General features: G+C 49.5%; 1 protein-coding gene across 2 annotated transcripts in view; it reads right to left on the minus strand.

The window, feature by feature from the left end:
- The window catches only part of ARID3B (AT-rich interaction domain 3B), a 52,133-nt gene that overhangs the window by 4,918 nt on the left and 22,147 nt on the right, over positions 1-25,068 (minus strand). For both annotated transcript variants that reach the window (XM_024761783.1, XM_024761782.1), the window contains exons 3-7: positions 15,461-15,532; positions 15,175-15,247; positions 2,405-2,588; positions 880-1,154; positions 507-761 (exon numbers count right to left, since the gene is read on the minus strand). In XM_024761783.1, the coding sequence (XP_024617551.1) occupies positions 507-761; positions 880-1,154; positions 2,405-2,588; positions 15,175-15,247; positions 15,461-15,532 (859 nt within the window). The remainder of the gene's footprint in view (positions 1-506; positions 762-879; positions 1,155-2,404; positions 2,589-15,174; positions 15,248-15,460; positions 15,533-25,068) is intronic.

Below are 25,068 nucleotides of genomic sequence, written 5' to 3' on the forward strand. Positions count from 1 at the left end.
GGCATCTGAAAAGTGTGGAGGGGAAGGGAAAAGATGCCAGTTATGCTGCCAAACTTGTATTTCCTCCTCCCCTCTCTCCCGGGGGTCACTGGCAGCCTGGCCTGAGGCAGCTCTGGCCCCTCACTGAGCCTCCGGAAAGGAGGTGCTGTCTTTCTCCCAGATGGTGAGGCACTGGGGTGAAGGGCGAGCCCTTTAATTGAGACAGATCAAAAGGCAGGAGGGGACAGGGAAGACACGGCAGCTGTCCCTCAAGGCCTCCTGCTCCTCCTTGAACAACTGCTTCTCCTCTTTGCTAGAGAACAGGGCAACTGCAGGTCCCCTGCAAAATGACTTCAGTTTTGGTGAACTGAGACTTCCGTGGCCACCAAAGCCTCAGGTGGCCCTTTGGCCTCTAGATCCTTCTGGGGGCCAGGGGGGCAGAACCTGGAGGGTCTCCACCCCAGTCCCCGGGACGTAAACGGGCCCTCGAATGGAGCCGGGGTTTGGCGCCCGGGCCCGGCGCTCACCCCTGCCGTTGATCCTTATCTTCATGGGCAGCTGCCGTGCCATGCTGAAGAAGTTGCGCTGGAAGGCCTGCTGCACCAGGCGCTGCTCCTCCTCTGACAGCCTGGATGCCTTCTTCTCAGGCGGCTCCCCCGACTCCAGCCGCTCCCGCAGCTGCTCCAGCGTGGCCGTCCGGGTACCGGCCTGCTGGCTGGCCAAGGTCACGGGCACAGCCAGGCGATTTGGCACGGGCACGGTTGTCACTGGGACTCCATCACCTGACAACGGCACCAGAGCTGGACCCAACCCATAACCCACCCTCCCACCTGGGTCTTGGACCCAGGGAACTTGGCGCCCTTCCTCCCTGCCCTTCCTCCTCACAAGGGCCCTGCAGACCTTTCCTGAGAGTGGTTGCTGGGGATATCCGAGGGCCACTGGCATTGGTGCCACTGCCGGAGCCCAGCCCGAGGATGGGGAAGCGGATCTTGGGTGGGGAGAGGAGGGCAGGGGCCCCAGCGGCAGAGGCAGCAGTGGGCGAGTAGCCAAAGAGGGAGGAGCTGTAGCTGGGCCGGCGGCCCTCCCTCCGGTTGCCGTCAATGGCTGCCTGGAGCTCGGCCGGGGAGCTCAAGGCTTTCTTCTCGCACTCGTAGGCGTAGAGATACTTCATATACCTGGAGGGAAGGAAGGAAGGAAGCTTCCAGAGTCATCCAAAATATGGCACAAGGGCTGCCCAGTTTAAGTCGATGGGCCTCTGGAAGCGGGCTCTGTGGGGCAGGCTCTGTCCTCTAGGACAAAGGAGCACAACCTGCTCCTTTGTGATGGAAGAGGATGAGGACGAAGAAGATGGAAGAGGAACCTCCCGGACAGCGATGCCCCACCCCAGGCCCTCTAACTGCTACCCAATTCTAAACGCAGCTCAAAGTGGAGGCACGGTTCATTACGGAGATAGATACTTTCGCTAACGTTTCACGTTTTTGTGGCGCCTTTCTAGTGTCCTGGGAGAAATGAGAAATGCCATGTTTTGCAATGTCTTTCTGGCTCCTTGATCTCCTAACCATTCTGAGTCAGGCTGGTCAGACAGGAGCAATTCTTCCCACTGTGTGTGGACCTAGAAGTGCTGTCCCTCTTTGTGTCAGATGCCCCAAGAAGCAATTCGCTACCCAAGAACCTTGGGAGAAGGACTGCTATGCTGGATATTGCTCTGTTCCCAACTTCTCCTGGAACAGTTTCGACAAGGCCTTAACATGTCACCTAACCTATACATGGCTGATCTTTCCGTATTTTTCACAGAACAACGTCCAGAGTTCCGAAAGAACAGATTCCCCTCTGGCCCTGATTCGCCAGTGCTCCTCCTGTTCTCACTGCTTCTATCACCCTTATAATTAACTCAAATGGGTAGAAAAACAGGTGGCCGATCCCAGTGGGATCCCAGTGCCTGCCTTCCTCTGGGTCCGCTGTTGCTGGGCAAGCTGTCAGGTAGGAAGGGCCAGGCTTACGGTAGGGGTGCTGTGTGGGAGATGACGTCCTGGAAAAGGCGTGGATTTCAGAGACAGAAGCCCAGGCGTGACTCTTCAGCCTGACCACTTACTAGCTGGTATGGCTCCGACCAAACGATCTAACCTCTGAGACTTAGTTCTTGCTGTCTGGGAAACGGGGGCAAAAACCTTCCTGACGGGGTTGCTGGTGAGGTGTGAATGAAACAGAACGGTGAGGCAGCAGCACACAGGAGATGCTTGGGAAGGGGCGCTCTCAGGATTACTTAGGTTAGGGAGGGATTCATCTCAGAAAGCTCCAGGCCCTTTCAGGAATTCCGCCCATCTTGTTCACTATACAGTGGAATTTCCTTCCTTCCTCTCCTCTAGGTTAAAGCATCCCCTTTCTCCAGCCTTAGCTTCCTTTCCCCAAGGCTCTGGCCACTCACTGGGTCCTCAGGGTGAAGGCGGCGCTGGTGATGGACGTGGGCAGGTTCAGGCCTTTGGTGATCTCCCTCCAGATCTTCTTGTTGATGATCTCCACCAGGCCCCCCTTCTCCGTCACCAGCTTATACAGCATATACAGGTCCAGGATCTGCTTGGCCATGATGGGGATTCGGTTGATGGGGGTCCCTGTGATTGTGCAAAGAGAGAAACAGAGGGTTGCGTCATTACCATGCAGAGAAAGAAGACATCTGTGGATGCCCACCCTTTTGCAGAGTTGGAAATATGTTCATAAATCTGCTTACAAGTATAATTTGACTCGAACTCTCAAAGCCTGGAAGCTATCAGACTAGCTGCCAGTTCTCCTTAGGAAGAACAGAAAGATAGGTCCAACTCACAGGCTGTGTGGCCTTGGGTAAAACACACAGCCTCTCTGGGTCTGTTTCCCACCTGTAAATAAGAGGGCCAGACTAAATGACTTCAAAGATTTTTTTTTTTTTTTTGCTAGCAGTATGATTCCAGATTCTTTCCTAATGACTTGGCAACTCAGTCCTCTGGAGCCTTCAGAAGCTGTTCAGCTGCCTCCTCAGGGAAGTCTTTCCCTGACTCCCAAGACAGGTGAGGTCCTGCCCCATTGTCCACCTGGAGAGCTTCCTTGGCTTCTCTTCTGCAGCTCTCAGTGCAGTTTATAACCGTGTTTTTATTTGCATACTGCCTGTTTTCTCTTCATCTCTTCTCCTGCTACAGGGCAGAGAAATGGTTTTTTCTCTCCTGTGTACCCACCATGTCAAAGGAGCTGCTGGGCACACAGGTCTCCAGGGGGATGAAAAGCCACTCAACAATTCACTCCAACCCCTCCCTGGCCTCTGAAAGAGGGAGGGTCAGAGCCGCTTCCGCCCACTGGCCCCGAAGGGAAGTGAGAGGAGCCAGGGACTTGATTAGGAAACCTGGCACCGAGCAGGAAGGCCCACTAATGAGCACCGGGGGACGGCAGGGAGGGCGGGGCCAGGCTCCTTTCTCGGGCGGCTGGGATGCTCGTCAGGAGGCGTGATGGATGACTGTCACTTGGCAGCCTCGGGATTAATGATCTGGAGGTCAGAGGGGAGAATTCCAGCAGGAAGGGTCACCGTCCAGGGCAGGGTATGAGACTTGTTGCCTTTTGATGGCAAGTCCTTTTACTGTACACCGGCTGTTCCTCCTGTGCCGCGGCCGCACCGCCCCTCCCCAAGGCTTGTTGAGGTCTCACTGCCTGCCTGGTGGAGTTATGCCAGCTTGATTAGAGAAGGGCTGTTTGTTTCAGCTCCTCCTGCTTCTTCCCCCTGAAGGAATGGCATTTTCTTCTCAGCTCTAGAACACTGGCCTCACCAACTCTTTATAGAGTAATTCAAGCCAGAGTGGAGTGAAGGGTGCCACGTTTATGAGGAGGAAGTAGCGTGAGCACGAACACGTGGCACTGCTATGGTGGGACTGGGCCTCTTTTCTCAGTGTGGGGAGGGAGCTAGAGGTCTTGAAGACCTTTGTATTGACCGGCTGGTCTTTGGAGGGTCAAGGACAAAGGGGCCATAAGTTAAGTTCAAAGATTCACTGGTAAAATATCAGAGGACTGCTGGCACGACAGCTCGCGCGCTGGTTAACTACCTCTCCCTGTGCTGCTCTGGACAGCAGACCTTATTCCTGTCACAAGCACAGGAGTCTCATGCAGCAGAACTGGTCTCCTGGCAGGACAGGGCTAAGGTCTCCCTTCTTTGCAGGCCTGTCTGCCCAAGCACGCTCATGGCCTTGGCGAGTTCATACCCTCAGGGCATCACCTGGAGAGTCTGGGAGGACCACTCCCGAGGCCCCCTCACACAAGTCCCCGAAGCTCTCAATTCCAGAAGCTTCCAGAACATCTTTACACATGTGACCTGTTCACTTCCAGGTCAGATGTCCACAGTGAGCTCACCTTCATCCCCTAGGTCAGCTCCCTTTTCCCATCACTTCCTCTTCTTCCAGCAGCACCATCATTCTTTGAGGTCTTGGGTAGGAACCTCCGAGGCAGCAATGGCTCCTCTCCCTCCTCTCTCACCCACCTTTAGGCTGTCGGGAGGCTCACCGATTACTGCTTTGAGGCCCCTCTCAAAGCCATCTTCCTCTCCAGCCCTCAGCCACCACCCTGGGCCAGGCCCTCACCGGCTCACCGTCAGATGTCCCCAGCAGCTTTGAATCCACGTGCTCAACCTGCACGCTGCTGCCAGACCATCTAATGAAAACACCACTTTCACGCCATTACTCGCTTCCTAGTTTAAAAACCCACAATGACTCTTATTGCCGACCCAGTCCACCTCACATGTTCAATCGCATGACTCGGGTTCCCCAACACTCCTTAGAAGATTACGTACGATGTATTTTAAGCGTGTCCCAACAACTCACTCTCACTCCAATCAGTTGGGTCTTCTCACCCTCACCCCTAAAGCCAAGCTCCTCTCTCCTCTACTTTTTGTTTTTACTGTCCCTCCTCATCAAGCCTAAAATGACCCGTCTGCGCTCAAATCCTCTCTACACTGGCCTTCAACGTTCACTCCCTCCAGGAAGAAATTTCCAACTACCCCAGTTCACATGGATTTCTTTCCTCTCAGAATTTCTATTATAACCACTACAAGTTCAGCAAATAGTTCCACTTGTTTCACATATGTTCGTCTGGTATCCCAGGAGGACTGTAAGCTCAATGAAGGCAGGGATGGTTTTTCCTTTATCATGTCTTGAATATTAGAATGTTTAATAAGCTAAACTACCATGCAGATTAAACCAACCAACCAACCAACCAACCTGCTTCTCAGAGTCAAAGCAACCAGCTCTGTGTTAACCCAACTGGGAATATTAAACGCATTTCCTTCCTTCCTGCTGTGGTGTGCCCACCAGGGTCTGTCACTAACTCGAAGCGTCTAATTGCTGACAGCCCTGAACAGAAGTCACCCTCTCCTCTCAGGTCCTGGCAGGTTCATTAGGGGGGTCACGACCCTTATTAAACAGACTGGGGAACCGAGGCCCAGAGTGGTTAAGCCCTTTGTGTCTGAGTCCTACAATAAGAGGACTGGCGGCACAGGCATGGATGGAGAGCTGGGGATTCCGAGAAGGTAAAGAAACCATGACTTCATTCAGTGGGGCCAAAGAGAAGGGGAGACAGGTGTTAAAGAGGACAAGCGGGCTGGGTTTGTGATGCCCACAGAACAGGCGTGGCTGAGTGAGTGACCGCCAAGCAGGGCATGCCCAGCCGGGGGAGTGCTGTCCTTCAGAACTGTCACCTTGGAGAGCCAGCTACCGCTCCGTTTGTGAAGAGCTTTCAGAGTTTACACTATTCTCATTTGATTCTCTCCAAGGGCGGTAAATCTTCAAATGTAAAGGGTGCGTTTTACTTTTAGAAATGGTCATTCATGGAAACAAGCCAGGAAAATAGGATGAAGTGACCAGGCTGTTTATACTGATTTTGTGTGAAGATGAGGTGTGGCCATAAACCATGACAGATTATCTAGTGTGGCTCAAACTGCCTCTGAAGGCAGCTCCCCAGAGAGGAATTATAGATTTGCCCAGAGTAGTCACTAGACTAAATGGCTAGTCATTTGAGATGGCTTCTTTCAAAGACAACAATGTCATAGATGTAGAAATTTCATTAAAAATTAGCCTTTTTTATAGTCACACACAGAGTGGCTGCATTAGGCTGGGAACTGCTCAGGGGCAAGGGAAACAGGTAGATACTGGACCTGAGAAGACAAGGAAGGAGCAAAGTGGCATTTCAAGTCCCCAGAGTGACCTCTTTCCAGCACCGCTGGAGAGAAAACACAGGCCAGGGCTGCTCTGTAACCCAGCCCCACTCTGGGCATGTGGGGGGTCATAACTTCTCTCATCAGGGCCCCTATGGCCTGGCCAGGCACCCCGGTTCCAGGATCAGTGGGTAAGGGGAATGGGCATTTTCTTCCTCATGGCTGGCCCTCCACGAAACTGCTAAAAGTAGCTCCCAGTGCAGGCGGGCCCCTCAGTACCCTCAGAAACAAAGCTGAAGCTATTCTGAGACCCAGCTCTAGATGACATCATGGTTTTCTCACATTATGCAGCCAATCCAGACACAAAACCTGCCTTGGCTTCCATTCTTCTGACAACTAAGAGAGAGGCAGGGCCCTCAGGCTGGTCTCTCTCTGCAGTCTACTCTGTGCTTAGTGGGCCTGGTAGCCACCTCCCTTGTCCCAAGGAGACTCAACTATGAAGAGAAGGGGAGAAGGCCTTTTAGCTGAGTTTCCCTACCTGAACAAGAAAGAAAACCAATACATCACGCTGGGGGTGGGGATGGGGGGGGAATCGACAATATTCAGGCCTCAGTTTCCCTGTCAGTCTGAAGCAAGGAATTTGCTTCCAGATGACTTCCAGTTCTAAAGTCCTATGAGTCTATGAATAAAAACTTAAAAACAAAAATTGATAGTTTGGGGGGGTGGTGGTGGTGGTGGTGCGATGAATTGGGAGATTGGGATGGACATATATACACCAATATGTATAAAATGGACAACTAATAAGAACCTGCTGTATAAAAAATTTTAATTAAATTTAATTTTAAAAAATTGATAGTTGTGACTACTACCAAGGGAGGTAACTTGATTTTAGGAGCTTGCCTGAATTACAAAATAATGTTGCCAGGTGACCTTGAGATGGATGGTTTGGGATCTTCTCCAATGAAAGGCTCCTGTGTGGCTTAGGACCAGGTCTGTGAAGTTCAAGTCCATAAGCAATGGCTCTTTCTCTAGCCTTGTGGGGAAGTGGGGGAGTCTCTGGCCTATTCTCTGGGCTGGATTACATCTTCCTCTAAAGAGGCTCTTCACCTGAGAGGGGACAGGCCTCAGTCCACAATAAATGCAAATGCAACCTGCAGAGAACCAGGAAGGAGGCCAGCAGCCACTGCAGGGAGCTCTTGGTGGGTCACCAGTGTTGCCCCTGCAGGAGGCCGAATCTCCGCCCCCATCACACCTCCCAGAGGGGGCGGGAGCACCTGATGGGGAAGCCTGTGGACTGTCAGTCACTGCTATCAAAGCAGGAGCTAGGATTGAGGGTAATTAATCATGCTCCCTCTGACAGCAATCCAGGGCCTTATCTGTACCCCAAGAAATGCCGCTGGTCTCCAGTTCCCTCCTCAATAAAGGAGACTGACAGTTCCAACAAAGAGGCCCCTTATCAGATTTCAGCGGGGGGAGCCTGAGGCAGCCCGAGGGAGATGTGGAAAAGGCTTTTATGAGGCCGGGACCCAGCGAAGCTGTGGGGGCTCCTGGGGCTTTAACCCTTGGAGGTGGGAATGCCGCTGGGCACTGGCGCTCGCAGGCCAAAGCCGTGATCGGGAGCTTTCAGAGAAGATGGAGCTGAACAAAAGCTGCTCCCTGGCACTTGGCTCGTCTTCGTCTGCCCAGCACTCAGACCGTGGAGACAGAGCTTAGTGGGGGTGAGGGCAGAGCGGGGAGACAGCCTCCTCTGGCACTAGAGACAAAGATGGGAGATGGCAGGAATGTTGGGGGGAGGGCCACTTCCTCCCCACCACAGAGAATGGGCACATTCCAGTCAAGACCAGAAGCAATCAGGGGGCAGGGACCCAAGACAGAGTCGCATGGCTGCCTTCCTGCCTAATGGTCAGGGGTGAGGGCCCAGGACCCAGGGCGTGGCCCTGCCAAGGACCCTCGCTGCTTTTTCCTGACTTTGAACAAGATCATTAATCATTTCCATAGCCTGTCAAGAGAGCTGGGCGGCTGACCAGGGAGCCTAGAAGAGTTAAGTCCCACGTTAAGCAGGGAATGTGCATAGGCAGACAGGCAGGCAGGCCTCCTGCTTATTCCTCTGCATATTAATTCCCGCCCTGCTCCAGTCCTGCTCCCCAGCAACAAGCAGAGGAATGACTGGTGATTTTTTTCCCCCTGACTTGTTCATGTAGAAAATACCTCCCACCGGGAAACTGGGCAGCAGGCTCTGGTGGTGTGCCATGCAGTGAGTAGATGACTGTTCCACAGGTCAGGGCAGAGGCAAGGATGCGCAAATATCCTAATACCAACACGCGTGCTTCAGCCCTCTACCTCCGATTTCCCACTGAGGGGGGTGTCTAACTGACAGAGCCTAGTGCACTAATCTTAAGTATACAGCCCACCAGATCTTTACTGATGTGCATACCCCTGTATCCACTCCTCAGATCAAAATACAGAACGTTTCCAGCACCCCAGAAAACTCTTCCATTACCATTCCCAATCAATATCCATCCCCTATCCCCCCCGACAGGAGGTAACTATTATCCTGACATGTATCACTATAGGTGACTTCTTGAACTTTACATAAATGGAAGAATGCAGTATACAGTCTTCTGTGTCTGGCTTCTTTTGTTCCACGTTAGGCCTGTGAGAGTCATCCCAGTTGGGTACAGCAAGAATTCATTCTTCGTTATCGCTGTGCGGTATTCCACTACAGGACTATGCCAACATTTAGTCATACATTCTACTACCAATGGAAATTTGAGTTCTTTCCACTCTTTGGCTATAATGAATGGTGTTGCTACGAAAATTCTCGCATGTGTCTTTCAGTGAACGTAAGCTCTCATTTCTACTGGGGATACACCTAGAAGGGAAATTGCTGGGTAATAGGGTTGGCATATGTTTAGCTTCAGTAAATATTACCAAACAGATTTCCAGTGGTTATGCCCATTTATATTCCCACCAGCAATGCATGGGAGTTCTGGAGGCACCGAACCTGAGAGGCTAATTTTAAACCCATTACCCTTCTTGATACTCTAGTGCAGACTAATTGCTTTAGGTGAAGTTCAACAGTATGTGCACTGTGGCCAATAATAAAATAAAATTATGGTTATGGCTGTGCTGTTTCCTTCCATAAAAACTACATTCAGAGAAGCAGGCTAAGGAGTTAGAAGGAGGTGGACCGTCGGGTCATCTCTGCTTCGCCTGCTGCTGGTCAACAGACCTGGCCCGAGTCTCCAGGAGAGGGGGTGGAAGGCTGGCCGGGGAGAGGTGCAACAACTCAGGGGTGTTCTGGCCTGAGCAGTGCATGGGTGTCTGAGCTTCCATTGCCAATCCATGCCCCTCCCTCTCAAGACCTAGTAGATTTTCCCACAGTGTAACTGGGTCAAACTCTCCCTTCAAACTTTCCCTACGCCAACCTTAGGACGATTTATTGAATATTGGCTCACCTTGGAAAAAAGGAGGCAAAACTATCAACCCCATTTTACGAAGTGCTAGAAGTACCAATAAATGACCTTGAAGGGGAAGAGGTTGAATTTAAAGACAAAAGTGAGCTATTCAAATTAATCACACCTTTCAAAAACCAGGGTCTCTTCTCATTATCATGGATAACTGGGTACTTATAAGGTATTTAAATGACTATTAAAAGTGGGGGGGGGGAACCCCAGTACTTGAACAGCGGTTGCATCACCTGGGGAGAGAAAAGGATCTGGCCTAAGACAAAGATTTGCATTTTGGACTTTCATTTGTGGGTAAAGTTAGAATATGAAGCCCCGAAGCCTATTTTATCTGACAAAGACAAACATATTTTAGTCTATCAGGAAGAGTGGCCATGGCACAGACCATTTACAGCAAGATACAAAGAATATACAAGAAACTCCCTCCACCAAAAGGCAAAGCAATATATGTCACGAACATTTCCTTGCCTGAGATGGATAGATAAGCACACAACAGAAGGAAAAACACTCAAATTGCACTTCGAGGCAGACCAAGCCCTTTTCCCACAGTAAATTCTTTGTATATACACATCAAAAACAGATCCAACAATCCATTTGGGAAAACCAAGGTCAGTTTGCAGCCCTGAACAGAACTGGTGGGGGAGGGACGGCAGTTCTCCGGTGAGGTCTTGACAAAACTTGTCTTCCACATGACCAAGCAGGTCCTTAGCCTGGTGTGCCGAGCTGGGACAGGGGCTGGAGGGGAGATCCTTGCTTGTGGGCACTCCGGGTGTGCGCAAGATGCTACCGTTAGGGCTTCTGTCTCCCGTGCCCCCAACCCCAACCTGCCTTGACAGATGGCAGCTTCTGTGCCAGCCACTGTGAACTGTCACACCTGCCCTTCCCTGAGAGATAAGCCGCCTTACCCTGAGATGAAGACTCTTCTTGCATGAAGAGTTCTACCTCGTGTTAATCAGTTAGATGCTGTCAGACCCTACTGGAGACCGACCTGTGGAGGCGGGCCACTGTCTCTGGGGCTCAGAAGGCTGAAGGAGAGATGAGGCTTGTCCACTGCCCCAGTGGGAAGTGATGGAGCTGCTGGTGCCAGGGGCCAAGTTTCTCAAGGGCAGTGCAGGCGAGGAGAAAAAGTCCTGGCCTGGGGATTAGGAGACCAAGTGCTAAATTGGCTCTGTAGCCTCAGGTCTTCATGGCTAACGTGATAACCTTTGCTCTCTCCACCCCACAGAGCTGGGGCTGTGGGGAGCAGCAGATCAGATAGTGGGTTGAAAGGGTTCTGTAAAGTACATGGGGTAACAATAATAAAATTAACAGCAAAGTCATCTCCCTCCTCTTTGATGAAACCACACTTCTGTTTCACTGCCTGGGGAACAAGAGAACAAGCTCTTCTTCCTTAGTGATGAAGGAAGAATGGAATTGTTTACAAGCCTTTGCTTATGAGACTTCCAAACTAGCACCGCCCCCTCTCCGTACCCCCTGGAAAATCTACCAGGGAATGATACTTCAGGAATCACCCACCATGAGTTAAATTAGACAAAGAATTTTATTTACAAATGTTTGGCTTTGTTTTTTGGACAAAGAAAGGGGTGTGTGTGTGTGTGTGTGTGTGTGTGTGTGTGTGTGTGCACGGGCACGCAAAAACGTGCCCGTGCACATGGCAAAAGGTGAGGAAAAAGAGGCATGGGTGTTCTGAGATCTAACCCATCTTTCTACAGAAACATTTGTCGGGGAAGCACAATCAAAGGAAACTTGTTTAATTCAGTTTGTCTTCAGTCAGCCAAAGGAACACATGATTCACCAAGGAAAGGAGTGAAGCATTTGGTTCTGGGGGTCCCTGGTGTAGTTTTTACACAATTATTTTGACAGAAAATTGCTCAAGGGGCTTTTCTTCTATTTTGATTATCTAGGGTGGCTCATTATCTGTTTTGTAGCGCAACAGACACAATCAGGGACACATAACAAAGAACAGAGAACTTGGGAGAAACTTCCAGATTGATTCTAACTGAACCTGCGCATTTTATAGATAAGGAAACTGTGGCCCCCAGAAGAGGAAGGATTTGCTCAGGATCGTGGAAAAGGGTGGGATGTCAGCACTGGCTTCACACTCCTCAGTCCAGAGCTCTTTCCCCCTCCGCATGCCTCCCGACAGGCTGCAGCAGCCGTTCCTGAGGCAGGCAGGACACAGGGAGCCCGACTGGGCACTGCCTCGGCCTCTTCTCAGGCGCCTTCTGGGCCGGGTTGTTCTGCGGGTGGGGGAGGGGTCGCGAGGTGCAAGTCACCCGGTCTGGCCTAGAAACCAAGGTGCCTCGAGCTGAAAGGCCCATCTGCTGCAGTCAATTCACCCGAACATGTTAACAAGCCAGAGAGACCCAGCACAAAGCAGCGGTTACGGCTGGGCCCCTCTCCCACTGGACAGCCGTTTTATCACCTGCAGCTGCAGTCATTTGGGGCCGCCTGCTGTGTCCTGCCACCCTTGGAGCCCGGTCCACTTCCTCTGCAGTGGAGCCTTCCACGTCAAAGCTGCCCGGCCCACTCACAGCCCAGGTGGGCGTCACCGGGCCTTTCAAACTCAGGTTGCTTTCAGTGGTTCCTTTGAAATCTACTGCTTATCCTTCATATTAGCTCTGGAGGATGAGCTGCTGACCCACTGCCAGGGTCTGTGAGGCTTTTCCTTGCACCCAGCCAGCTAACAAGATTGGGCTCCTGAGTGCCCCAGACACTTCAATTTGGGAGTGACAAATAAGTCGCAAATGTCCGGGGGCCCTCGGTCTCCCCATTCTGCGAAGAGTAAAGACAGCAAGCTTCCCATGGTTAGAAGCGCAAACTGCCCCCAGTCCCCTTGAACTGCCCATTCTAATTTAGACCATCAACCGTGAGTTTTCCAGGGAGGAGAACACTGTGATTTTAAAGGGAACAACCTCCACAGTCTCCCTGCCTCAGCCTTCCCTCTTCAGCCCAACTATACACTGTTTGCCACAGCAAACCTCCTGAAAGCACAGCTCTGGCGATACTTCTCATATGTTAACTTCAATAACTCAGCTATGTCACAGACAGGAGTGCTAACTTCTTGGCCAAACACGGCTCTTCACAGTCTGGTGCCAGCTGATTCATCCAGGCCACAGACAAGGGTTCTTTCAGCCGTGCCTGGACCACGTACGCCACGCGTGCCCCGCGTTTCTGCCTCCACTCTCCCTATGCTGGAGCTACAGCAGCTCTCAGGTCCCTACACTCCAGCCTAGGATAGGGCCCCAGCACCCATTCCTTTGGCATTCAGCCACGGACGGGGAGTTCATCCTATTGCCCGACACAGGCCCTGCCGCCCTCAACGTTGCTACCTGAGTGGAGATAAGATGATTTCCCTGAAGAGTTTCTCTGCAGAGGAAATTTTTGATCTTCACCTTCTTTCCTATCCTTCTATGGCAGTGGTTCTCATCAGGGGGACAGTTTTGTCTCCCAGGGGACATTTACAATATCTGCAGACATTTTTGGTTATCAAGACTGGGGGGTGCCACCCCCAACAAAGGACTATCCAATCCCCAAAGTCAATACGCTGGAGCTGAGAAACCTTATACTAGAGTAATTAACAAGTAGCAAAACTGACTTGACTATCTCCCTTCTACTGCTGATGCCAGCAAATAGTGAAATACCTAACATAAGTGCTGAAGACAGAAAAAAGATTTACTCAGGGCCTGAATAACCATAAACTGGCATGATCAAAGAGAGTTTCTTACTCCTGCTTTGGGTGGAACAGACTAGGTGGCAGTCTGGTAGCCCCAGCGCTGTGCGATGGTGGGACGCTCAGCACACACTGCTCTCTACTGCTGACCTCCAATCACGGCCGCTGCCCAACTGTGGGTGGGGGTGAGGTGGGGGAGGGGAAGCGCAGCTTCCCTGCGTGGGGCAGCTGAGTTAGGAAAACCAACAGGACTGCTCCTACAGCGAACACGTCCTGAGCAGCACCCGCCTCCAGGTCTGGCCCTGTGCTAGCACCGGGGACTTGGAGAAATGACAAAGTGGCTGTCCTCAAGGAGCGCCTCGTCTAGTGGGGACATACAGAAATAAACAAACAATTACTGATCTTCGCTCTTGGCTAGGCTGATATAACTAAAAATCCTTTTGGGAAGGGAGAAAAACAATAAAGTATCAATAGACTATAAAGCAGTGGAGCCACACTGCTGATTAAAATCTATATTGTTATAGCAGCCCCTCTGAGATGAGATCAGCTCCCGGGTTTGCACCAGCTGGGCTTGTGGAGCTTGTAAATAATTAAAAGGTAATTGGAGGGGGAGACCAAAGTATTAAGTGGATTTCTCTCTCTCAGGGCAACCAGGGAGTTTCATTGCTGCCAGTTACATTATCTTTCGGGATTATATTCTTGTTTTTTACTGACACATGCAGCTCCAGATAACAGTTGGAGGAGTAAACTAATTAGAGCTGCTTAGACTGCTTTGATAGGCTTGGGGATGGGGGAAAACGGAGACTCAAAACTTTCGATTGCCTTTGTAAGCAAACCAGCAATACTAGGCGAGCTACTAAGAAGGCAATAAGGCTTTGGAAGGTAAAGGAAGGGGAAGGAGGGGGAGAGAAAGAGGGATGGGGCTGGTGGGGAGAGGAAGAGGGAGGGAGAGGAGTTAACTCAGCATATTTAGTTGCTGGGGGCTGTCATTATAGCTCAGCCCAGGATAAAGAGGAGGATTTCATTCCCAGGTCTCAATAAAGGAGCTGACACAGAAACCAAGGGATACATGATCAGGCAGTATCCCAGGGAACATGCTGGCAGGAGCGGCTCTCCCTTACAGCTTTGTCCTGAGGTGAAGAAGATGGAGCTACACAGGTTGCAGAGGATCATCTCCTAGAGAGGCTGGGGTTCTGCCCATGCTTCCTGAGGGCTGACCCAGCTGGTGAACCCATTGCTGTGACAGGATACAAAGCCAGGAAGTTGAGTCACTGGGCTCAAGACTCAGACATGCCATCGTCCAAAGAGGAGATGGCTAAGTGGGAAGGTGCATTTTAAGGCAGATGCCCATGTGCCCTATACTTAAACTGCAGGAACACCCCAACCAAGCCAGTGAATGCAAAAATCAAAGAGCCAATGGATAAGAAAAAAAGAGTTAGCTTTTCCTTTTCGTGGATCATTTCAGATCCTCCCAACAAATCCTGAAGGGCCTCTATTCTTTCACTGGCCCTCCTAAGACTCTATTAAGCTAGACGCAACAGCAGGAAGCCCCATATACCAGTTTAAGTGATATCCAGGACTGCTATAAGGCTAAGAAAAAAGTATAATTGAATTTGAAATGACTCCAGAGACCAGTTAATCAGAACAGTGACAAAAATAAAGCAGGACCAAATCTGGATGATCATTCCATTCATTTTCTACCCAGGCCCTCTTTGCCCCCTTCAACCTGGTTGTCTATTATTCTGATAAGTGTGGGACCAACTGGCAGTAAGTGGCTCTCGTCCTCCTGGGCTAAGATGCTGGCACTCTGCAGGGAGGATGGCTAACAGTGACCTGCACACAGTAGGCACTCAATAAATATTCAGTGAATTGAAACGATGAGTAGACTGAACACTCACCTCTCTTCTGCATAAAGACGAAGAGGTCATCCAGGAACTCTTTCCTTTCTGGATCACTGTCCAGTTCATACAGCTGCAATCCCAAAGCCCCCAGGGGAGAAAAAAAACACCACAGTGAAAAATTCCATCTTATGCAGGAAGTCTTACACCAGTGATACACAACCATCTATCTGAATGACTACAAATGTGACTCATAGGCCACCTCTATCCTTATTCCTTGGGGATCAGATAAAACGACCCACTGCAGAACTGCCCCTTTCGTTATCACAAAGGAAACATTACAGACCTTGGCAAAATCACGGGAGATCTCTCTTCCCCGGCCTCCATCTGCATCATCACTCCAGGCCAAACCACCATTCTAAAGGGTAACAAAGCACAGCGTTCAGAAGGGAGTAGGAAGAGAGTGAGAGAGGGGAAGGCAATCGTTTAGGGTGCAGATGAGAACCCTTAGCAACTGTGCTTTCCTGGCTCACACTGAAAGACTGACGGCTCGAGTAACTGTCCCTGCCACCCTAACAGGGACATCTTATTGTTATGCTTTCAATTATGGTTCCAAAACCAGAGGGAGTCACGTGGAAGAATCATCTCCATTTGTTGGAGCGGGGTGGGTGTTACTTATACCTGATAATCTTGGAGAAGGAGGACACAAAGGCCCAGTTTTCTGAGAGCCTGCTCAAACCTAGCTCATCTTCTGGGAGCCATCACTCTGAGATGCACCACTTTCCTGCAGGTTCTATATGGCATATGTTTGTATGTTTTATGATGTGTTTGTACATTATATGGTATGTTGTGAAGATACCTAGCCTGGCCTCCCACACAACACTCTAAGTGGAAGATAAAGGGTCAAAGGGAGCAAGACAAAGATCTCGAAGATCTCGAAGATCCTGTGGTCTCTCAGCCAAGCCTCACCACCAGAAAGCCTAACTCTAGCGATTAGAACTGCCTAGTGATATGAGGGCCCTCAGGGCCTGAGATTATTCCCAAGGCACAGAGACTCTGTGACACTAGGGTGAAGTTCATTTTCATTAGAGAAGTAATGAAAACCTAAACCTAATTCACTTGATTAGGTCAAACCAACACCATTCAACTGAACAGGAGGAAATGGCAAATATGCTTTCGTTTATGTTCTTGAAATCTGCTTCCCACTTTTATTCAGTTGGGCAACTCTCATTTCTCAAATCAGGCATCATCTTCTATGGGAAGCCTTCCCTTCACACCCAGCTGCACAAGTACTCTGGAAGGACTCTCTGTACATTTCGAGCTTAGAATTTCACATATTATTTTGGAATTATTTGTCATCCCCACATATTGTAGGCTCCTTGAGAGCAGTGTCTTATTCACCTTTGTACCTTTAGCACGCAGCACACTGCCTGACACTTATAAGGCTCCAGTGAATACCTGATGAACTATAATCACTGTTAAAAGGCATTAACCTTTTTTTTGAACCAATTAAGCAGCTCTTCAAAAAATACAGAGACAGGGCTTCCCTGGTGGCGCAGTGGTTGAGAGTCCGCCTGCCGATGCAGGGGACGCGTGTTTGTGCCCTGGTCTGGGAAGATCCCCCATGCCGCGGAGCGGCTGGGCCCGTGAGCCATGGCTGCTGGAGCCTGCCCGTCCGGAGCCCGTGCTCCGCAACGGGAGAGGCCACAACAGCGAGAGGCCCGCGTACCGCAAACAACAACAACAAAAAAAAACCAGACATATATATCATACAGAAGAGTCCAAAAGGCCCTCTGCTAGTGGGGAGTATGAAATGTCAGAGCAGAAGTCGCCTGTTCACCTCATCCCACCTGTCAGTGGAGGACCCAGGGATGGGAATGGACACACTGAGACCATCACTCTCTCATTTCTCCCCCAGGAGCAAAGGTGCCCATAGGCACAAGCACACACGTGTGCCACACAGCTGGCTGGGGTGTGTAAGTGGCTGGGGAGAGACATCTGGGGTTGGGGAGCAGGTTTCTTGGGAGGACATTCTTTGGATTGCTTAAGGATCTCGTAAAATCATGCCAGTAAATGAAAGCGTGCTCTAATTCCGTCCTCTCTCTTTAGTAAAGCTTGCCTGAAAGCAGGAGGGTATTCAGGTTATTCAGTTAAATTCTGGGGCCATACTTTGCTTCCCCTACTCAAAGTGGGCTCTGAGATGTAGACCCACTTTCTGAGAGCAGCAATTTAGCGCACACAGAGGTAAGTATAACCAAGAAGAAGTGACACCCTGTCAGTTGACACGAAACAGGCTACATCAAATTGTTTCCCTGCTTATCTAGTAAAAGACGTGTGTACGGAAGTGCTCAGGAAATGCTATCTGACTGTGCACACATCATCTCCCCAGGCAGATGCTGTAGAAATCTTCCTATAGCACCTTCAGCTCAGGGAGGCCAACAACCAAGCAGGAGGAACACTATTTAAAAAAAAAAAAAAAAAAAAAAAAGAAAAGCTAAAACCCACCCCCACGTAATTACAGTCAACAGAAATCTGGTGTCATCTGCTGGCAACTAGCACAATGAATAATCAAGATGAATTATGCCTGTCAGCTCAGCAAAACCAGACAGAGTTACAGTCCCCTTTCAAAGGCTGCAGTAGGTCACCCTAATGCCCAGTGATTTTGTTTGAGCCAGTAATTCCTGCTGGAAAGTCAATTATCCCTGGGGCCCCTATCAGCTGAAAGACATTTAATGGGGGATCATTGCTGCTTCTGTTATGTCAGCTGTTTACTGTGGCAGCTCAATTCCCAACTCTCTAGCTGGAGATCTGAAGCTGATTCTGTTCACAGGAGGATTCTTTATCGGTCACCAAGAGGGATGAAAACACAGTTTTTTCCTAATCACAGTAACTTCTAGGCATTCTGAATGCTCACTCAGAAACTATTTAACACTCAGTTGGGTGGGGAGGATGGAATCCACAGCCTAGAATCTCAGACAGGGCTTTCCACAGCAGTAAGGGAGTGTAAAAACAAGCACACCAGTGCCAGTGCCACCACGGGTACGACTACGTGTGAAAATGAACACCCGAGTGTGAGGGCTCAGCTCCGGAACGGAGGAGAATGCCTTGTAGGATGGGGATGGGGGTCGTCGTGGCCCCGTGGCTTTCACCAGCTCTGCCCAAATCTCAGCAGAGTCCGAGCAGTGGGATGGTCAGACCGTGCACTAGCCACGGCCCACTAAGTAAGAACCACTCAGATTCAAAATCTGCTTAGAGACAGGATTTTAGCTTGACACGCACTACGTCAGTGACCACAGAGGACAGGGAGACTTGTCAGAACAGGACGGAAATAGGACACTACATTCTTTGAGCAATCCCACTGTTTGACCCATTACACAGATAGGAGTGTCAGCTACTATTTAAAGAAAACACAGGAAAAGAGCTGCCCAGGAGTGGAGGTGTTTTCTTTTGTCCAAGGCAAAATTGGGCCATTATACAATTTAAAACATTCAGATGGGGCTGATGGGGAAATGTCCACTCTCTTTGCATTACTTTGTTTTGAGGCAATTAAACTTCAACCCTGATTCACAGGATTTTCTGGCTGAGGTGAGAGTAGTTCCTAAGCCCTGCGCACCCTTCACCGTCTAGCTGGAATGCTGTTTCCTCCGTGCAGCCTCTCTGCCCACCAGTGTCTTTCTCCTCTGGGCTGTGTCACCTCATGTTCTGGTTATTGTGCTCCTGCTTGTGTCCCCAGTCTGTAAGCATCCTGTCAGGGTATCCCCAGCCCCCAGCACACAAAAAGACTGACACATCTGCTCAGAGACAGGGATGGGCTCCCCCATGGGACCTCCAACCCCACAACTCCTATTTTCCCCTCCTCCTTTCATTGGGAGGATTACAGGCTTCAGCAGTTATTTTCTTGGCTCTTAACTCTGATCAACTGCTGTAAAACACAGCTCACTTATGCACTTCAAGTTTATGTGCAGGTTTCTTGGCCTATCAGCGGGGTGTGGGCGTGCCTGCTAGAAAGTTATCAGCTCAGAAATGATTGAATTTCTTGAATGTAGAATGTGCCTGATTGAGACTGTAGTGGTGGAGGAAAGGAGGGAGGGGTAGAAGCAAGTGTGGGGAAAACGCACCCCACTCAACAGTTTAGAGATCAAGAGGGGTCCCCAAGACAAGCGTTTCAGTTGAAGGGTCGCCATGTGCAAGTCCACCAGCCGGGGGAAGAGGCTTTGTTCCCTGTGGGCAGCAGGCAGCAGCATTCAACAGCCGAGAAACGTGTGGGATCAACAGTAGCCAGAGCGGCCGCTCACTGCCATTTACCACCTTCTCAGCCTCTCCTACTTGAGAGCTAGATTTAACGGCTTTGATCTCACCAGGAGCTCACAGGAAACTGACAGTTTGTTCCCAAATACCCACCCAAGGCTAGCTTTGGCTACCATACCCACATTCAGCTCATTTTCCCCAGGGAGGCCACCGGGTGTTTTGCCTATAAATCTCTCAAAATTGGTAGTGAAAGAAGGCTGGGGAAAGAAGAAAGCGGAGCAGGAAGCTAGTGTTTGTGCATCTTCTGTGTAACAAGGACTAGACTGGGAGCTTCCCAAGCATTTTCTCCCTTAATTCTACAATGTAGAGGTGCTTATTTGGAGATAGGAAAACAAAGGCTCAAAGAGTAGGTTAGTTACCTTTCCTACAGTCTCAGAGCTCCCAAGTGGTAGCGTCAGCATTAAAACCCAGGTCTGCCTGGCTCTCTGTTATACCACCCTGCCTCGTGGATGGAAAGAACTACTGTTCTGGGTGGGGACATCAGGAAGGGAGAAAGGGAGGAAAAGAAGAATAATGTCCTCTGTACACAGAGTGTCTACAAATGCCAAGTCTTGGCCTTGGACGGCTCTATCAATGGGAGATTCTTTTGCTCCTTGATTTTTCTCACTGGCTTCATCTGGGAGGTGCAGCCAAACAGAACACCAGCCCTCACACAGCATCTGCCCAGGAGACTTATCTGGGGCTACTGGAATAAGAACTGCTAACCTTTGGGCTTCCCTGGTGGCGTAGTGGTTGAGAGTCCGCCTGCCGATGCAGGGGACACGGGTTTGTGCCCCGGTCCGGGAAGATCCCACATGCTGCGTAGCGGCTGGGCCCGTGAGCCATGGCCACTGAGCCTGTGCTCCGCAACGGGAGAGGCCACAACAGTGAGAGGTCCGCGTACAGCAAAGAAAAACAAAAACAAAAACTGCTAACCTTTTACCACTACCTCCAAAACAGAACATCCTGGCTAAGAGAAGCCCCCACATTCCTCTCAGAAGAGAGACAGACAGACAGACAGACAGACAGACAAGTGGGTTATGCCTCTGAGGGGACTAGAAGAATATGGCACCTAGCACGGCCAGCATGCAAATAAAAGGCCTTGAAAAAACAACAAATCAAAGTCTAATCTGACTGCAACTCAAAATTTAAATAGTGCTTCCTCAACACCTCAACCCTGGAAGGGGAAATGTAGTCACTACCCTTGAAAATCTAAAAGGCTGCCTTGTAGAAGAGGAAGCAGGGTTGTCTTTTTTTTTTTTTTCCCCTTTTCCTTTTTTCTCTAAAGCCCCAGAGGGCAGAACTAGAGTCACTGAGCAAAAGTTAACAGGGAGAAGATTTCAGGTCGATTAGAAGAAAGACTTCTAACTATCAGAACTGCCCAATAACGGAGTGGGACTTCGCAGGCGGTGGGCAGCTTCCTGTCCCTAGATGACCATCTGTCTGGGATGTCATGGTGTGGATTCCAACATGAGATAGGACTGGATGAGAGGGCCCCTAGGGGCCCTTTCTGTCCTGAGAAGCAAAGAGCCTAGGATAAATTCATTCAACGCTGATTTCCTGAGAACCCACCCCAGTTAGAGCATTGTGCAAGCTGCTGAGAAGAATTACCCACTCTCCCCAAAAAGTGGTTCCCACCACCAGGAGTTTTACCACAGAGTTGGAAAAACAAGCTGAACACACACAGCACTTAATAGAGCAAGTCAAAGTACCAAAACACAAAGTGCCCAGGAGGTGGAAGAAAGGAGGCGGCCCAGAGGTGGAGATGAAGCTGGCCTGGAAGAATGGGCTGAGAGATTTACAGTCTCAATGAGCATGGAGTGGGGGATAAACAAGGCATGTTTTGGCAGGGAGGATGCAAGTCTGAATAGTTAACGTGGAAACGGGCTGTGAAATGCCTTGAATACCAGGAGGAAATTTAAACTCTGAACTGTGAAGAGGGGGGAGGTGGTGGATGTTTTCTGAACAGAAAAATAAATGATTAAATCAGTGCTTTAGATGATTTTAATGACCCATTTTTGTTGGAAAATACATAATATACACATACAAATGTATACAGGCCCCTAATCGGATTGGAATCATGGGGGATTTTCACTTTTCAATTTTTTCATTACATTCATTCACATACAAACATCTGATCACTAGGATATACTAGATACTGTGAAAGGTTCTGAGGGAAAAAGAACAAGACAGATAAGAACCTCTGACTTCTTGGAAGTTATAGTCTAATGGAGAGGGAGAGAGAGATGATTTAAAAAACTGTTTATTTTTTCTAGATTAACGTCTGAATCATTTGTCAAGACCCATCACTGGCTTCTTCCCCACCCCCTGCAACAAAGAAAATTCGGACTGCATTGAAATTACAGAATAATTTAGTGAACTGACACAATCACAATATGAGAGCAATATGACTCTTCATTTAATAAAATATATTTTTAATGCTCCTCAGTAATGATTTACGACGTTAACATATTACTTTTGTAAACGGTATGGAAGATTTGAGAGGGAAAGCCAGAACTGGGGCTGGCCAGCTATGTAGTAGCCCACGCTGATAATCTGGGTTGGGGGTGGGGAAAGCAGTAGAACCAGGGAGAAATGACTGTCTTAAGAAGCAGCCAAGTCAGAGAATCAACCGGATCTGGACTGAGGGGATGAAAGAGAAAGAGAAGGATGAATCTGAATCTTATCGTGAGAAAGGTATGTTCTGATGAAAATGGAGAGACGCTGGGCAGGGGATCAAGCAGGAGGTCTTTGAGCACTAATGAAAACAGACCACTGTCTCCGGGGTTGCGTCGGGGGTGACAAGAACAATCCCACAGACCTGGAGGACGCCAGGTTATGGCAGCTGGCAGCAGCAAGAGCCAAAGGCTCATTGCCAAACTTCCAGTGAGAAGAGAGGCATTTAACCAGCATCTCCTGACCCAAGAAAGGTACCTTGGGCTTTTTTACTGGGATTTGAAAAAAAAAGCCCAACCAGACCACGCCTCTAAGATCTTAGGAGCCAGTACTGCATTCCTTAGAGCTGTACCTCCCCAGAGACAGGAGCGCCTGACTTTAAAAGCAATTAAGTATCTAGGCTATTTTAGGATTACTCCTTGACCACCTGGAATATCTTATTAAAGCACAGCTCAGATGTCCAAAGCAATTTTAGTTCCCATTCCTCACTCCTCCCCAAGGCAAGAGTTAACCCCTTCCTTCAGGTTTAAAGCGCAGAGGCTAAGCTACTAACTCTTCACTTGAGCTCCCCATATTCTGAAACCTCTCAGAAACTGCCCCATCCTTAGAACACCATCACACACACCACAACTTTTATAGAGATTCTTGAGTGTTCTCTGAAGACACAAACATTCATGTGTTTCCTTTCCGTCTACTCTCCAGAATCTAATAGATTCTGAATCCCACCCAAGGTTCGGATCTGGGCAAATTCCTGGGACTTGAACCTCAAAGCAGTCATTAGCTAAATCACTAGACTTCAAAGGGCTGATCCCAAGCTCATGGATATCAGTTAATAACTTTGAAATACGATGTGTAACAAAAGTATTCAGGCTGAATAGTGCTGTTGTTAGTATTGTTATAATTTTTTTAATAAGCAACACATAAACTACCTTTTCTTTGGCTACACCTGTGGCTCTGTAGGTATTAGCTATATACCACATTTGTGACTATCCTACTACTGGGCGGGTTGATGATGTTGTAATGTTAAAAGTCCAATTCCCAGATCTCAGGAGGAAGAAAAGAAAAACATCTCTGCCCTCCCCCCCAGTTTTAACTGATCCCAGGAGGTAATGAGACATGCACAAGGGGGTAATGGGCAGGATTATAGGAGAATCCTAAAAGGAGAGGGGAGCCCCAGGAAGTAAAACAGATACTGTTATAAGCAACACTGTTGGACTACAAAACCCTCCTGATAAGATCAGGATTACTGCTCTTAGCTCAATCGCTCAGGCCTTGGAAGCACTAGAGTTATAATTATCAGATGCACACCTTCCGCTGTCAGGTAACTTTAGCAGGAACCAGAAAGTGCCTCCCCACCTCTTACAAGCAACAAAGATCAATTCAAACTCGGTGGCTTGGAAAGAGCCAAGGGACACTTTTCTGATTAAGCAGTAGAAAGGAGGAAGGGTGGGGGAGGGGAGAGAGGGTGGCAGTCCAACCTTTCCATCTAGGCATATAATCACTCCATGCAATAATCAAGAAGACTGCCCAGAAATGGGGTGTTTCTACAAAAGGAGGAAGAAAAACTAAAATGCACTGTTGGTGATGAGGACACCTCTATGCCAAAGAGTGAAGTGGCCCAGCCAAGTCTAAGTCTGAGCGCCACAGAGGAAAGTCCCAGCTCCTTTTATCTGCAGAATTCGAGCTGGCAGCACTGCTTATTACAGCCCGTGAACTACCTACCACATGAACATCCATAATGGTTGCTGACATCACGTCACACCACAGAGCTCAGAAAGCCAGAGCTGGAGAGCTCAGCTCAGCCACAGCTGAGCTGAGTGGGAGAACACCTCATCTGACCTTCGTCTGAGAACAGAAGTCAAGAAACCTGCCCGAAGTTGGTGCTTCAGAAAAGTGTCATCAAACTTTTTTCTTCAAACTACATATTTTAAATGTATAGGAAGGACACTTTTTTTTTTTTTTTTCGGTACGTGGGCCTCTCACTGTTGTGGCCTCTCCCGTTGCGGGGCACAGGCTCCGGACGCGCAGGCTCAGCGGCCGTGGCTCACGGGCCCAGCCGCTCCGCGGCATGTGGGATCCTCCCGGACCGGGGAACACGTTTTTTAAAAATGCTATGATGGTGCTTCCCTGGTGGCGCAGCGGTTGTGAGTCCGCCTGCCGATGCAGAGGACGCGGGTTCGTGCCCCGGTCCGGGAGGATCCCACATGCCGCGGAGCGGCTGGGCCCGTGAGCCACGGCCGCTGAGCCTGCGCGTCCGGAGCCTGTGCCCCGCAACGGGAGAGGCCACAACAGTGAGAGGCCCACGTACCGAAAAAAAAAAAAAATGCTATGATGAATTATTTTATAAAGTAAAAATAATTTTTCAAGTGTGGGATTCCACAGAGAAGGTCTCCTCAGGCAGAACACACAGGTGCACTTTGTGTTTCGAGTCAGCCCCGTTTACAACTTTGAGAGCATCTCCTAGGGCTTCTCCCAACCCCACAGCCCCACACCCTGGGGGACAGCACTACGGTATACACATTCCAACTCTGAGGCCAGCTGCCCCTCTGCTGCCCGCTGCCTCACCCAGGCTAAGTCTCTCTCATACAGAGACAGTAACTTACTCCTCTGTGAGGCTTGTGCACCTGGCACAGGGCCTGGCAGATGGTAGGGGCTCAAATAAATATCAGTACCTGAAGAACAAGCCACAGGAATGAACTTAGGAGAACTGCTGCGGGCTGACTGATGAATTTGGGGGGGAAAAAAAAAATCACATACTGAAAAGCAGGTGGACTTCAAGTTCTAAAATACAACTCCATAAAAGGGATCTAGAAGGCAATATAAGCCATTTCCTAAAGAAAACAGTTTAATGTTGAGGTTCAAGAGGATACACAGAGGAGAGTGCACCCCCTCTCCCGGGCTGGCAAAGAAGGAGCCCGTTATTCATACGTAAAATTAGAAAAGCTTTACAAAAATGACAATATTCAATGATAACAAGGATTGGGGCAATGG

The sequence above is a fragment of the Neophocaena asiaeorientalis genome, unplaced genomic scaffold (genome assembly GCF_003031525.2).
Source record: "Neophocaena asiaeorientalis asiaeorientalis breed wild unplaced genomic scaffold, Neophocaena_asiaeorientalis_V1.1 scaffold54, whole genome shotgun sequence".
In the NCBI taxonomy this organism is placed as follows: Eukaryota; Metazoa; Chordata; class Mammalia; order Artiodactyla; family Phocoenidae; genus Neophocaena; species Neophocaena asiaeorientalis.